At 46.3% G+C, this 16,252-nt stretch overlaps 1 protein-coding gene across 5 annotated transcripts in view; it reads right to left on the bottom strand.

Moving 5' to 3' along the window:
- atp2b3a (ATPase plasma membrane Ca2+ transporting 3a) overlaps window positions 1-14,876 on the bottom strand; it is a 47,153-nt gene extending 32,277 nt beyond the window's left edge. For 4 of the 5 annotated variants that reach the window (XM_066659402.1, XM_066659405.1, XM_066659404.1 and 1 more), the window contains exons 1-2: window positions 14,708-14,876; window positions 8,682-9,188 (exon numbers count right to left, since the gene is read on the bottom strand). In XM_066659402.1, the coding sequence (XP_066515499.1) occupies window positions 8,682-8,895 (214 nt within the window). In that variant the 5' untranslated portion in view covers window positions 8,896-9,188; window positions 14,708-14,876. The other variant, XM_066659403.1, reaches the window with a different exon arrangement.
- Between the last annotated feature and the right edge of the window lie 1,376 nt (window positions 14,877-16,252).

Genomic DNA, 16,252 nt, shown 5'->3' with positions numbered 1-16,252 from the left:
TTAGCCAGTGGTGTACAGCACTCCCCTGAGAGCACGAAGACAGCGGACCATGGCTGGAAGACCATTGGCATTTTGATCAGTATTTTCTGGGTGATCACCAGTAGTTAAACAGAAATTTAGACAAAACCTCATATTTAAGCTACTTTCCATTCACAGAAGTTCCTGATTTTTTTTTTTTCTCATTATAATATCTCTCACAGTTGGTACTATTTTTATTAGTATATTTTCCAGAATAAAAGTCTGTTTATTTAAAATTATTTAAGTTTGAGGAGGGGCGGCACGGTGGCGCAGCAGGTAGTGTCGCAGTCACACAGCTCCAGGGGCCTGGAGGTTGTGGGTTCAATTCCCGCTCCGGGTGACTGTCTGTGAGGAGGTGTGTTCTCCCCGTGTCTGCGTGTGTTTCCTCCGGGTGCTCCGGTTTCCTCCCACAGTCCAAAAACACACGTTGCAGGTGGATTGGCGACTCGAAAGTGTCCGTAGGTGTGAATGTGTGAGTGAATGTGTCTGTGTTGCCCTGTGAAGGACTGGCGTCCCCTCCAGGGTGTATTCCCGCCTTGCGCCCAATGATTCCAGGTAGGCTCTGGACCCCCCCGCGACCCTAAATTGGATAAGCGGTTACAGATAATGGATGGATGGAAGTTTGAGGAGATTAAAACTAATTAGATCTTGTACAGGACAGTAATCTCAGTGTTCTACAGTCAGCATTGTTCCCATCTTTTAAAGCCAGTGAACTGATGTATACTTGCTGTCTGCAACCTAAGCTACACTAAAGATTTTAACTAAAATCAAACCCTGTGAAACTGATTATTGAGTCACTGAAGATGAACTAGGATTAAATCAGTGAATATTACATTCCCCTGATAATGTTACTGAAATGTATATGAGAACTGTTATTAAGCACTGAGTTATGCTGAGCTAACTTGTTCGCTAGCCAGCTAGGCTAAAACACCAGCAGAACTGGCTAGCATGCTAATCTACAAATACTCTTCTTTGACCAACAATAACAAACTAAAAAGAGTGTGATATCCACAAAATGTAGTCTACAGACAGCTCCCTGAGACACAGGAAAGGGGAGTGGTAGAAAGAGAAAAATAAAAGAGAGGGAGAGAGACAAAGTACATGGAGAGGGGACAGAAGTGAAAAGATAAAGAGAGAAAGATGAAAGAGAGAGAAAATAGAAACAAAGAGAGAGAAATACATAGTAAAATGGAGAGAGAGAGATAGGGATAGAGAGTGCTCCAAAGCCCTCCTCCTGCCCATAGCAACCTTTCATCCTCTTCATTCACTGTCTCATTCATCCCTCCCTCCTGTCAGCCCTTTGATCCCTCGCTCACAGCTCTTCCTTTTATCCTTTTCATGTTTTCTCTCAGTCTCTCAGTTCAGTTCAGGTTCATTTTATTAGCCTTTCTATATTTCACTATCAATAATGATAATGATAAGCAAAATTCTCTCTCTCTCTCTCCCTCTCTTTCTAGACTTATCAGAGTGGACTGTAATAAAAAGCTGGTTTCAAAGCATTGTACTGAAAGGAGAATGGCACCAATATTTCTAAATGTAAACAAAATCACAGAGACACAGCACTGTAAACAACACTGAATATTAATCCATGCCGTGAAGAGTGGGCTCAGTCTGCAGGGTCCAGAGAAGTGGTCTGGGTCAGAGGAACATCCACAGAACTCCAGGAATCAAGGTTCTCCAGCTTTAGAACTTTCAGCGATGCGTGTTCTGACCCGGTTCTATCAGAACGGGGTTAACTCTTTCAGCTGTGTGTGTGTCCCTCAGACCCTTACACTGACCATTTCTCCTGCTCCAACATCAACTTCAAAAGCTGAGCCTTCACTGCCTCCTCCTCGACAGGGGGCGCTGTAATCAGATCATCAGAGTGATACACTTCTGGAAGTGGTTCTTGTGTAAATCTGTCTCTCACAGCTTTCTTTCTGTCCTTCACTCTTTCAAGATTCAAGAGTTGTATTGTCATACGAGCAGTAAACAGGCTGATACACTGTACAATGAAATCCTCCATTCTTTTCATGCTCCTCCTGTTCTTTGTCCTGTTTCACTTTTCCTCTCTATTTCTGTTGTTCTCTGTTTCTCTCTCTTTCTCTCTCTCCCTCACCCTCCAACTTTTCTATTTCTTCTTTTTTCTTATCTTTTTGCCTGTTTTTCTTCTTTCACCCCCCCCTCCCCCCCTCTCTGGAAGGTCAGTCTATGGTGTCTGTATGTGTTTTTGTAATAAAGGCTCTAAACCCATCGTCAGTTTTGCCAAATGATGCAGAAAAGCGTCTGCTGGACAAAAGGTGACCGACAGGTAGATCATTTACCTGACGTTGCCATGGGGACGAAGGTTTCTGGACAGAGTAAGCCTTCCTTTCTTCACTCAGGTGCTTTCAAATGAGTTTTGAATATGTTTATCTCCGTGAAAAAGTTTGTGTTCTGTTTAATACACAACTACAGTCAGGTCTCTCTCTACTCACTGAGGGTCAGAGGAATTTTACAGAACTGGTACTGTGTAAAACTGAAACTCTTGGTCCTGGGTTCGAGTCCTACTCCAGGTGACTGTAAAGAGGAGCACCTGAAGGAAACCCACACAGACACAGGGAGAACACACCACACTCCTCACAGACAGTCACCCAGAGGAAACCCACGCAGACGCAGAGAGAACACACCACACTCCTCACAGACAGTCACCCGGAGGAAACCCACGCAGACACAGAGAGAACACACCACACTCCTCACAGACAGTCACCCGGAGGAAACCCACACAGACACAGGGTGAACACACCACACTCCTCACAGACAGTCACCCGGAGGAAACCCACGCAGACAGAGGGAGAACACACCACACTCCTCACAGACAGTCACCCAGAGGAAACGCATGCAGACACAGGGAGAACACACCACACTCCTCACAGACAATCACCCAGAGGAAACCCACGCAGACACAGGGAGAAAGCAACACACTCCTCACAGACAGTCACCCGGGGGTGCCAATAGTGCCAATAATGTGCAATACAGTAGACGCTGTTACTACAGTGTACACAGGAAGACACTCCCGATTAAAGCCCTTCAGTGTTGGATGAGCAGGTGTACACAAACCTTTGGCTATATAGTGTATGTCTGTGTCTTGTTCTCTACACTATGTATATAACTATTAGTTTCTTTGTGTAACAAGGATCTGTCTACACCTAACACAGCCCCTAACACACACACACACACACACACACACAGAGAAACAAGGGGTCAGGTGTATTACAGCAGAGTGACCCATATCAGGGCACTGATGGCCAGGAGCAGATTATTAATGAGTCAAGTTCAGTAGCTTGTGAAGAAGCATGTGGCTCTATTACATCCCCCTGCACATATCACACCATAACACCGCCCTGTACAGACCACACCTTAACACCGCCCTGTACAGACCACACTTTAACACCACCCTGTACAGACCACACTTTAACACCACCCTGTACAGACCACACTGTAACACCACCCTGTAAAGACCACACCATAACACCACCCTTTACAGACCACGTCATAGCATCAACCTGTACAGACCACATCATAACAACCCATTGTACAGACCACATCATAACATCGCCCTGTACGGACCACACCATAACACCACTCTGTACAGACCACATCATAACACCACCCTGTACAGACAACATCATAACACCACCCTGTACAGACCACACCATAACACCACCCTGTACAGACCACACCATGACATTATCCTGTACAGACCACACCATAACACCACCCTGTACAGACCACACAACAACACCAGCCTATAAAGATCACACTATAAAACCACCCTGTACAGACCACAATGTTACATCACCCTGTACAGACCACATAATAACAACACCCTTTAAAGACCACATCATAACACCACCCTGTGCAGACCACATCATAACATCACCCTGTACGGACCACACCATAACATGCCCCTGTACAGACCACATCATAACATCTCACTGTAGACCACACCATAACATCACACAGTAAAAAAACCACAATAACACCACCCTGTACAGACCACACCATCACACCACATCATAACACCACCTTGTACAGACCACACTGTAACACCACCCTGCACACACCACACCAGAATGTCCCCCTGTACAGACTACATCATAACACTAACCTGTACAGACCACAATTTAACGCCATCCCGTACAGACCACAACATAACACTACCCTATACAGACCACGCCTTAACACCACCCTGTACAGACCAAAATATAACGCCATCCTGTACACACCACACCATAACACCACGCTTTAAAGACCACATCATAACACCACGCTGTACAGACAACATCATAACACAACCCTGTACAGACCACACCATAATATTATCCTGTACAGACCACATCATAACGTCCAACTGTACAGACCACACCAAAACAACATCCTGTACAGACCACACCATAACATTCCCCTGTACAGACCACATCATAGCATCCCACTGTAGACTACACCACAAGATCACAGAGTAAAATACACAATAACACAACTCTGTACAGACCACACCATAACATCACACTATACAGACCAAACATAACACCACCCTGTACGGACCACACTGTAACACCACCCTGCACACACCACACCAGAATATCCCCCTGTACAGACTACATCATAACACCACCCTGTACAGACCAAAATATAACACCATCCTGTACAGACCACACCATAACACCACCCTGTGCAGACCACACAATAACACCACCCTTTAAAGACCACATCATAACACCACCATGAACAGACCACACCATAACATGCCCCTGTACAGACCACCTCATGACATCTCACTGTAAACCACACCATATGATCACACAGTAAAAAAAACCACAATAACACCACCCTGTACAGACCACACCATCACACCACATCAAAACACCACCCTGTACAGACCACACTGTAACACCACCCTGCACACACCACACCAGAATGTCCCCCTGTACAGACTACATCATAACGCTAACCTGTACAGACCACAATTTAACAGCATCCTGTACAGACCACATAATAACACCACCCTTTAAAGACCACATCATAACACCACCCTGTGCAGACCACATCATAACATCACACTGTACAGACCACACCATAACACCACCCTGTACAGACTACACCTTAACACCACCCTGTACAGACCAAAATATAACGCCATCCTGTACAGACCACACCATAACACCACCCTGTACAGACCACACAATAACACCACCCTTTAAAGACCACACCATAACACCACCCTGTACAGACCACACCATAACATGCCCCTGTACAGACCACATCATAACATCTCACTGTAGACCACACCATAAGATCACACAGTAAAAAAACCACAATAACACCACCCTGTACAGACCACACCATCACACCACATCATAACACCACCCTGCACACACCACACCAGAATGTCCCCCTGTACAGACCACAATTTAAGGCCATCCTGTACAGACAAAACCATAACACCACCCTGTACAGACCATACCTTAACACCACCCTGTACAGACCAAAATATAAAGTCATCCTGTACAGACCACACCATAACACCACCCTGTACAGACCACACCATAACACCACCCTATACAGACCACACTTTAACACCACCGTGTACAGATCAAAATATAACGCCATCCTGTACAGACCACACCATAACACCACCCTGTACAGACCACACAATAACACCACCCTTTAAAGACCACATCATAACACCACCCTGTACAGACCACACCATAACATGCCCCTGTACAGACCACATCATAACATCTCACTGTAGACCACACCATAAGATCACACAGTAAAAAAAACCCACAATAACACCACCCTGTACAGACCACACCATCACACCACATCAAAACACCACCCTGTACAGACCACACTGTAACACCACCCTGCACACACCACACCAGAAAGTCCCCCTGTACAGACTACTACATAACACTAACCTGTACAGACCACAATTTAAAGCCATCCTGTACAGACCACACAATAACACCACCGTTTAAAGACCACATCATAAAACCACCCTGTGCAGACCACATCATAACATCACCCTGTACAGACCACACCGTAACACCACCCTGTACAGACCACACCTTAACACCACCCTGTACAGACCACATCATAACATCACCCTGTACAGACCACACCATAACACCACCCTGTACAGTCCACACAATAACACCACCCTGTACAGACCACACCATAACACCACCCTGTAAAGGCCACACTGTAACATCCCCTGTACAGAATACACCATAACACCACTCTGTACATACCACATCATAACACAACACTTTACGGACCACACTATAACTTCACCCTGTACAGACCACATCATAACAACCCATTGTACAGACCACACCACAACACCACCCTGTACAGACCACACCATAATACCATGCCAAACAGACCACAATAAAACACCACCCTGCACACACCAAACCATAACACCACCCTGCACACACCACACAATAACACCACCCTGTACAGACCACACCATAACAGCACCCTGTACAGACCACACCATAAAACCACCCTGCACAGGCCACACCATAACACCACCCTGTACAGACCACATTATCACTTCTCCCTGTATAGACCACATCATAACATCCAACTGTACAGACCACACCACAACCCCACCCTGTACAGACCACATCATAACATCCCCCTTTACAGACCACAACAAAACATCCTACTGTACAGACCACACCATAACATCACACAGTAAAAAAAAACAATAACACCACCCTGTACAGACCACACCGTAACATCACACTATACAGACCACACATCATACCACCCTGTACAGACCACACTGTAACACCACCCTGAATACATCACACCACAATATACCCCTGTACAGACTACATCATAACACCACCCTGTACAGACCACAATATAACACCATCCTGTACAGACCACAGTGTAACACCACCCTGTACAGACCACACAATAACACCATCATGTACTGACCACTCCATAACACCCCCCTGTACAGACCACACAATAACACCACCCTTTACAGACCACATCATAACACCACCCTGTACAGACCACATCATAAAAACCCATTGTACAGACCACAACACCACACTTTACAGACCACACAATAACATCCCCCTGTACACACCACACCACAACACCTCACTGTACAGACCACACCATAACATCCCCCTGTACAGACCACACTATAACATCACACTGTAAAAAACACAATAACACCACCCTGTAAAGACCACAACATAACATCACACTATACAGACCACAAATAACACCACCCTGAACATACCAGACCATCACACCACATCATAACACCACCCAATACAGACCACACTGTAACACCACCCTGCACACACCACACCAAAATATCACCCTGTACAGACCACACAATAACATCACCCTGTACAGACCACACATAACAGCACACTGTACATATCACAACATTACACCAAGCTGTACATACCACACCATAACACCACCCTGTACAGACCAGACTGTAACATCACCCTGCACACACCATACCAAAATATCCCCTATACAGACTACATCATAACACCACCCTGTACAGACCCCAATATAACACCATCCTACACAGACCACAGTGTAACACCACCCTGTACAGGCCACACAATAATACCACCCTGTACAGAACACACAATAACATCACTCTGTACAGAACACACCATAACACTTCCCTGTACAGACCACACAATAACACCACCCTTTACAGACCACACCATAACACCACCCTGTACAGAATTAATCTTAACACCACCCTGTACAGACCACATCATAACACCACCCTGTGCAGACCACATCATAACATCATCCTGTACGGACCACACCATAACACCACCCTGTACAGACTACACCTTAACACCACCCTGTACAGACCAAAATATAACGCCATCCTGTACAGACCACACCATAACACCACCCTTTAAAGACAACACCATAACACCACCCTGTACAGACCACACCATAACATCCCCCTGTACAGACCACATCATAACATCTCACTGTAGACCACACCATAACATCACACAGTAAAAAAACCACAATAACACCACCCTGTACAGACCACACCATCACACCACATCATAACACCACCTTGTACAGACCACACTGTAACACCACCCTGCACACACCACACCAGAATGTCCCCCTGTACAGACTACATCATAACACTAACCTGTACAGACCACAATTTAACGCCATCCCGTACAGACCACAACATAACACTACCCTATACAGACCACGCCTTAACAACACCCTGTACAGACCAAAATATAACGCCATCCTGTACACACCACACCATAACACCACCCTGTACATACCACAACATAGCACCACCCTGTACCGATCACATCATAACACCACCCTGTACAGACCACACAATAACACCACCTTGTACAGACCACACCATAACACCGCCCTGTACCCTGTAAAGACCACATCATAACACCACCCTGTAAAGACCACACAGTAACACCACCCTGTACAGACCACACCATAACACCTGTACAGCACTGAAAATGAAAACTCTGGGTGAATTTTGCCTGCAATAATTTCACACTCAGAACTGTACTTTGATGAATCAGGGCCAATGTTTCCAACTCACTCCTTTCAGGACAAGTTAAAGTAGCTTAGTGCTAACTCACCGTCTGTTGGAGAGGTTCTGAGTCTGTGGCAGAGTCCCTCAGTATGTGAGTAACATTCCTGGATCTTCTGCAGAGCCTCAGGTCCTCTGAACTCCATCAGAGCCTTGAGCTCGTCCAGGGTGACGCCAAAATCTGCCTTACACCCCTTCCCATCCATCGGTTGTACCGGCTTATTGTGGTGAGATTCCACGGTGCTGTTGGACATGTCTCCCATGATGCATGGGGTTCTTTAGGGTTTAAACCTGATGCTCCTGCCTCAGATCTCTGAAGCATTGGGTGAAGCTGTGGGTGGTCTCCATGCTGGGGAAGTGTCTGATTGTCCTGGGAGATTATTTTAAAGTGCAGTAATAAACCAGAGATCTGACTGGGTCAAATTCCCCCTTCTCTGAAACGTCAACATGGAAGATGGTGGCCATTGCACCAATCCATTTCTCCTCAGGGTTACTGTCCTGGATCAAGGTATGATGTGAACATTGCAGCTGCGCAAAGACAGCGGAGGCACGCGACCTGAAAAAGAGGAACACTGTCAAAATCCAAACAGGTCTGAATGAAATGGATAACATATTAGAAATACAGAGTTTGTTTTGAGTGCCCTGAGTCTAATTTCTGGCCAATGTCTGGTTAATTTGATAAAACTACACTGCTGTACCTTTAAAAATACACTACACTGTTTGTACCTTTAAAGATACACTACACTGTTGGTACCTTTAAAGATACACTACACTGATTCTACGTTTAAAGATACACTACACTGTTTGTAGCTTTAAGGATACACTACACTGTCTGTACCTTTAAAGATACACTACACTGTTTGTACCTTTTAAAGATACACTACACTGTTTGTAGCTTTAAGGATACACTATACTGCTGTACCTTTAAAGATACACTACACTGTTTGTACCTTTTAAAGATACACTACACTGTCTGTACCTTTTAAAGATACACTACACTGTTTGTAACTTTAAAGATACACTACACTGTTTGTATCTTTAAAGATGCACTACACTGTTTGTAACTTTAAAGATACACTACACTGTTTGTACCTTTAAAGATACACTACACTGTTTGTATCTTTAAAGATGCACTACACTGTTTGTAACTTTAAAGATACAATACACTGCTGTACCTTTAAAGATACACTACACTGTCTGTACCTTTAAAGATACACTACCCTGCTGTACCTTTAAAAATACACTACACTGTTTGTACCTTTAAAGATACACTACACTGCTGTACCTTTAAAGATACACTACACTGTTTGTAACTTTAAAGATACACTACACTGTTTGTACCTTTAAAGATACACTACAATGCTGTACCTTTAAAAATACACTACACTGTTTGTACCTTTAAAGATACACTACACTGCTGTACCTTTAAAGATACACTACACTGTTTGTAACTTTAAAGATACACTACACTGTTTGTACCTTTAAAGATACACTACACTTTTTGTAACTGTAAAGATACACTACACTGCTGTACCTTTAAAGATACACTACACTGCTGTACCTTTAAAGATACACTACACTGTTTGTACCTTTAAAGATACACTACACTGCTGTACCTTTAAAGATACACTACACTGCTGTACCTTTAAAGATACACTACACTGTTTGTACCTTTAAAGATACACTACACTGCTGTACCTTTAAAGATACACTACACTGTTTGTACCTTTAAAGATACACTACACTGTTTGTAACTGTAAAGATACACTACACTGTTTGTACCTTTAAAGATACACTACACTGTTTCTACCTTTAAAGATACACTACGCTGTCTGTACCTTTAAAGATACACTACACTGTCTGTACCTTTAAAGATACACTACACTGCTGTACCTTTAAAGATACACTACACTGTTTGTACCTTTAAAGATACACTACACTGTCTGTACCTTTAAAGATACACTACACTGCTGTACCTTTAAAGATACACTATGCTGTCTGTACCTTTAAAGATACACTACACTGTCTGTACCTTTAAAGATACACTACACTGTCTGTACCTTTAAAGATACACTACGCTGTCTGTACCTTTAAAGATACACTACACTGCTGTACCTTACACTACACTGCTGTACCTTTAAAGATACACTACACTGTCTGTACCTTTAAAGATACACTACACTGTCTGTACCTGTAATAACAGTAATGTACCTCTACAGTACCTTTATTTCTGAGAGTGTGGAGTTAAATAACAATATAACTGTTGACACGACAGTAGAGACATTCAAACACCACATTGATTTCTGTCACAGAGAAACACAGCGGACATCCAGCTCACACACACAGCCCTTTTACACACACACACACAGAAAAACTAGATCTGTTCAGGATTCTTGGAACTTTACTTCTCTCTGGCTCTCCACTAGTTCTGATGGGAACCAAGGACACATCACCAGTGGGGGGCGCTGTGGGGCTGTGTCTGATTCAGCTCCAGAGCCAGAGATAAAGGGACAGGGTCAGGACAGAGTCATGGTTAATCCACTGTTTACAGCGCGGTCAGATCACAGTGAGATATGAGACACACGTGGAAATGATGCAGAGCTCTGTCTACAGTCCCAGTGTTTCACTCTGTGGCTCCAGAGAACACTGTTCCACTGTTCCACACACCAGAGGAACTCCATCACTCCAGAGAACACAGTTCCACTGTTCCACACACCAGAGGAACCCCATCCCTCCAGAGAACACAGTTCCACTGTTCCACACAACAGAGGAACCCCATCACTCCAGAGAACACAGTTCCACAGTTCCACTGTTCCACACACCAGAGGAACTCCATCACCCCAGAGAACACAGTTCCACTGTTCCACACACCAGAGGAACCCCATCCCTCCAGAGAACACAGTTCCACTGTTCCACACACCAGAGGAACTCCATCACTCCAGAGAACACAGTTCCATTGTTCCACACACCAGAGGAACCCCATCACTCCAGAGAACACTGTTCCACTGTTCCACACACCAGAGGAACCCCATCACTCCAGAGAACACAGTTCCACTGTTCCACACACCAGAGGAACCCCATCACTCCAGAGAACACAGTTCCACAGTTCCACTGTTCCACACACCAGAGGAACTCCATCACTCCAGAGAACACAGTTCCACTGTTCCACACAACAGAGGAACCCCATCACTCCAGAGAACACAGTTCCACAGTTCCACTGTTCCACACACCAGAGGAACTCCATCACCCCAGAGAACACAGTTCCACTGTTCCACACACCAGAGGAACCCCATCCCTCCAGAGAACACAGTTCCACTGTTCCACACACCAGAGGAACTCCATCACTCCAGAGAACACAGTTCCACTGTTCCACACACCAGAGGAACCCCATCACTCCAGAGAACACAGTTCCACTGTTCCACACACCAGAGGAACCCCATCACTCCAGAGAACACAGTTCCACTGTTCCACACACCAGAGGAACTCCATCACTCCAGAGAACACAGTTCCACTGTTCCACACACCAGAGGAACTCCATCACTCCAGAGAACACAGTTCCACTGTTCCACACACCAGAGGAACCCCATCACTCCAGAGAACACAGTTCCACTGTTCCACACACCAGAGGAACCCCATCACTCCAGAGAACACAGTTCCACTGTTCCACACACCAGAGGAACCCCATCGCTCCAGAGAACACAGTTCCACTGTTCCACACACCAGAGGAACCCCATCGCTCCAGAGAACACAGTTCCACTGTTCCACACACCAGAGGAACCCCATCGCTCCAGAGAACACAGTTCCACTGTTCCACACACCAGAGGAACCCCATCACTCCAGAGAACACAGTTCCACTGTTCCACACACCAGAGGAACCCCATCACTCCAGAGAACACAGTTCCACTGTTCCACACACCAGAGGAACTCCATCACTCCAGAGAACACAGTTCCACTGTTCCACACACCAGAGGAACCCCATCACTCCAGAGAACACAGTTCCACTGTTCCACACACCAGAGGAACCCCATCACTCCAGAGAACACAGTTCCACTGTTCCACACACCAGAGGAACCCCATCAGTCCAGAGAACACAGTTCCACTGTTCCACACACCAGAGGAACCCCATCACTCCAGAGAACACAGTTCCACTGTTCCACACACCAGAGGAACCCCATCACTCCAGAGAACACAGTTCCACTGTTCCACACACCAGAGGAACCCCATCAGTCCAGAGAACACAGTTCCACTGTTCCACACACCAGAGGAACCCCATCAGTCCAGAGAACACAGTTCCACTGTTCCACACACCAGAGGAACCCCATCACTCCAGAGAACACAGTTCCACTGTTCCACACACCAGAGGAACCCCATCACTCCAGAGAACACAGTTCCACTGTTCCACACACCAGAGGAACTCCATCACTCCAGAGAACACAGTTCCACTGTTCCACACACCAGAGGAACCCCATCACTCCAGAGAACACAGTTCCACTGTTCCACACACCAGAGGAACCCCATCACTCCAGAGAACACAGTTCCACTGTTCCACACACCAGAGGAACCCCATCAGTCCAGAGAACACAGTTCCACTGTTCCACACACCAGAGGAACCCCATCACTCCAGAGAACACAGTTCCACTGTTCCACACACCAGAGGAACCCCATCACTCCAGAGAACACAGTTCCACTGTTCCACACACCAGAGGAACCCCATCAGTCCAGAGAACACAGTTCCACTGTTCCACACACCAGAGGAACCCCATCAGTCCAGAGAACACAGTTCCACTGTTCCACACACCAGAGGAACCCCATCACTCCAGAGAACTTACTCTAAACTCTGTGTGTAGAAAGGCCCCTGGCTCAGGAGAGTAGAGACAGTGACGTGAAGAAAGTACAGTGTGTCTGTGTAAACAGGAGAGATATGTGTACATCATGCCATCTCTCTCTCTCTCTCTCTCTCTCTCTCTCTCTCTCTCTCAGAGCAGGACAGAGCTGGTGGTTAATCCTTTGACGGATTTCTATCCTTAAATACTCTTTTTTGGCCGATGCGCTGTGCGTAATTGCGTCTCCAAACCCCCCACCCCCCCACCCTCCCGTGCACAACTGGGCGGTGCGTAATCAAAGCAACCCCTGGACCAATAGGGAAGCTCGTTTCTGCCTGCGTATGGGCCCGGATGTGGCCAATGAGCGCGCGGATTGGCGCGAACCTCGCCGCCATCAGGGCAGGCCCTGTGCTCTCGGCGTCAGATTTATTCCTGCGCGCACAGAGCCTGGCGCCTCTTGAATGGAGATTAAAATCCAAAGCGGGAGGGTGTAAAAAAAAACAAAAAACAGAGGGCTGCTTTAATATCAGGCATCTTATTATTCTCATAAGCACCGTTTCCTGGTCGGGAAATGACACGCGCGTTCCCGGTAACCTTCAGGAGCGCTTGGTTCACCTTGATCCACCTTAAGAGTGCTTGCTCCCACACACACACACAGACTCACACACAGACACACACACACACACACACACACACACACACACACACACATGCCTCGTCAAGTTAAGCAACCTCAGCCTCAAAGAAACACAACACTGGAAAAACGAGGCAGACCATGTCCCCACAAGTACGCACCGATCGCGCCAGGTCCCCGAAAGGATAGTCAAACCGTGCCTGTCGTATCCGTAGTAAATGATGCTCGGTTTAATCTCTGCGTAAAGGTGATGGAAATTAATGCGCGGGATTAGTGATACACACACACACACACACACACACACACACACACATGCACATGCACACGCACACAGATCTGGAGGCTCTCTCACACACACCAAACTCAGCTGATGAGCACACACAGCAAAGAAACACACACACACAGCTGAATGCTGCTGGTCAAACTGATTATTGTGTCCACAATTATAAACAAACACTTCTGTCCACACACACACACACACCTACACACCTGTAGATGTCCACTATCGGTGTTATCCTCTATTAGAGCCCCTGGTTATCACTGTCACCGCGTTCATCAGCAAACCCCCGGTCTGAACACACACACACACACACACACGGCTGAATCGGTCGCACTCACCGCGCAGGCCATGCTCCAAGGACATTCGCGCTCCGCTTGTGTTTCAGGCGCCGAATACATCAATAAAATCAGGAGGAACCGCCACAACAATAAAAACAATAACGATATTAATATCAATGCAATAATAATATCCGCCTCCTCCTCATCATCCTCCAGATAAACACACAGCCACCGTCTTCTCACAGATCACTGCGGCTCCAGCAGAGCACGGGGGGGGGGGGGGGGGAGCAGAGAGAGAGAGAGAGAGAGAGAGAGAGAGAGAGAGAGAGAGAGAGCAGAGCAGAGAGAGAGAGAGAGAGAGAGAGAGAGCAGAGAATGCTCAGAAACAGACAGAGACAGAACACTGAGAGTGAGAAGGAGGGAGAGAGCAGAAAACAGAGAAAGAGAGTGAGAGCGAGAGAGAGAGAGAAAGTGAGAGAAACAGAGAAAGTGTGTGTGAGAGAGAGAGAGAGCAGAGACAGAGAGAGTGAGTGAGAGAGAGAGCAGAGAGAGAGAGAGAGCAGGGACAGGGAGACAGGGAGAGAGAGAGAGGGAGAGAGAGAGAGAGAGAGAGAGAGCAGGGATAGGGAGACGGAGAGAGAGAGGGGGGGGGTGATTAAAGTGTCGGTTGGTTTTCGGAGGATGCCCGATGCTGTTTTATTGGAGATGAGAGGAGCATCACTCTGCTCTCTGCAGGATGGAGGGATAGAGGGATGAGAGTGAGCAGGAGGAGGGGGAGAGGGAGGCGGGAGAGAGTGAGAGAGAGAGAGGAAGGGAGGACTTTTCCCCTCCCCCATCTCTCTCTCTCTTCCTGCCTCACTCTGAGTGAAAGTCTCTTGACCACAGTGATCACATTAGACTCAGAGCAGCATCACAGACAGGGTCCAGAATAAACAGGGGATGGCGGGGAGACACATGAGGTAGATATAGTAAATGAATGAATGAATGAATGAATGAATGCCAAAATAGAAGTTATGGTTTATTAGTGATGTTATTTATTCACAAGATATTTACATTATTATTATTTACAGACAGACAGACAGCTAGAGGTAAACTGCCTGTCTGATTACAGCTGAGTGTGTGAGTGACTGAGTGAGTGACTGAGTGTGTGAGACACTGAGTGAGTGTGTGAGTGACTGGGAGAGTTGTGAGTGACTGAGTGAGTGTGTGAGTGACTGAGTGTGTGAGACACTGGGAGAGTGTGTGAGTGACTAAGTGAGTTTGTGAAACTGTCCACAGGTGAGTGTGTAAGTGACAGGGTGAGTGTATGGGTGACTGAGTGATTGTGTGAGTGACTGGGTGAGTATGTGAGTGACTGAGTGAGTGAGTGACTAAGTGAGTGTGTGAAACTGTCCACAAGTGAGTGTGTGAGTGACTGGGTGAGTGTATGAGTGACTGAGTGAGTGTGTGAAACTGACCACAGGTGAGTGTATGAGTGACTGCATGAGTGTATGAGTGAGTGAGTGAGTGTGTGAGTAACTGAGAAAGTGTGTGAGTGACTGAGTAAGTGTGTGAGTGACTGTGTGAGTGAATGGGTGAGTGTGTGAGTGACTGAGTGAATGACTG

Source organism: Hoplias malabaricus, unplaced genomic scaffold (genome assembly GCF_029633855.1).
Source record: "Hoplias malabaricus isolate fHopMal1 unplaced genomic scaffold, fHopMal1.hap1 scaffold_57, whole genome shotgun sequence".
Taxonomy (NCBI): Eukaryota; Metazoa; Chordata; class Actinopteri; order Characiformes; family Erythrinidae; genus Hoplias; species Hoplias malabaricus.
This window is presented reverse-complemented; position numbering and strand designations above follow the sequence as displayed.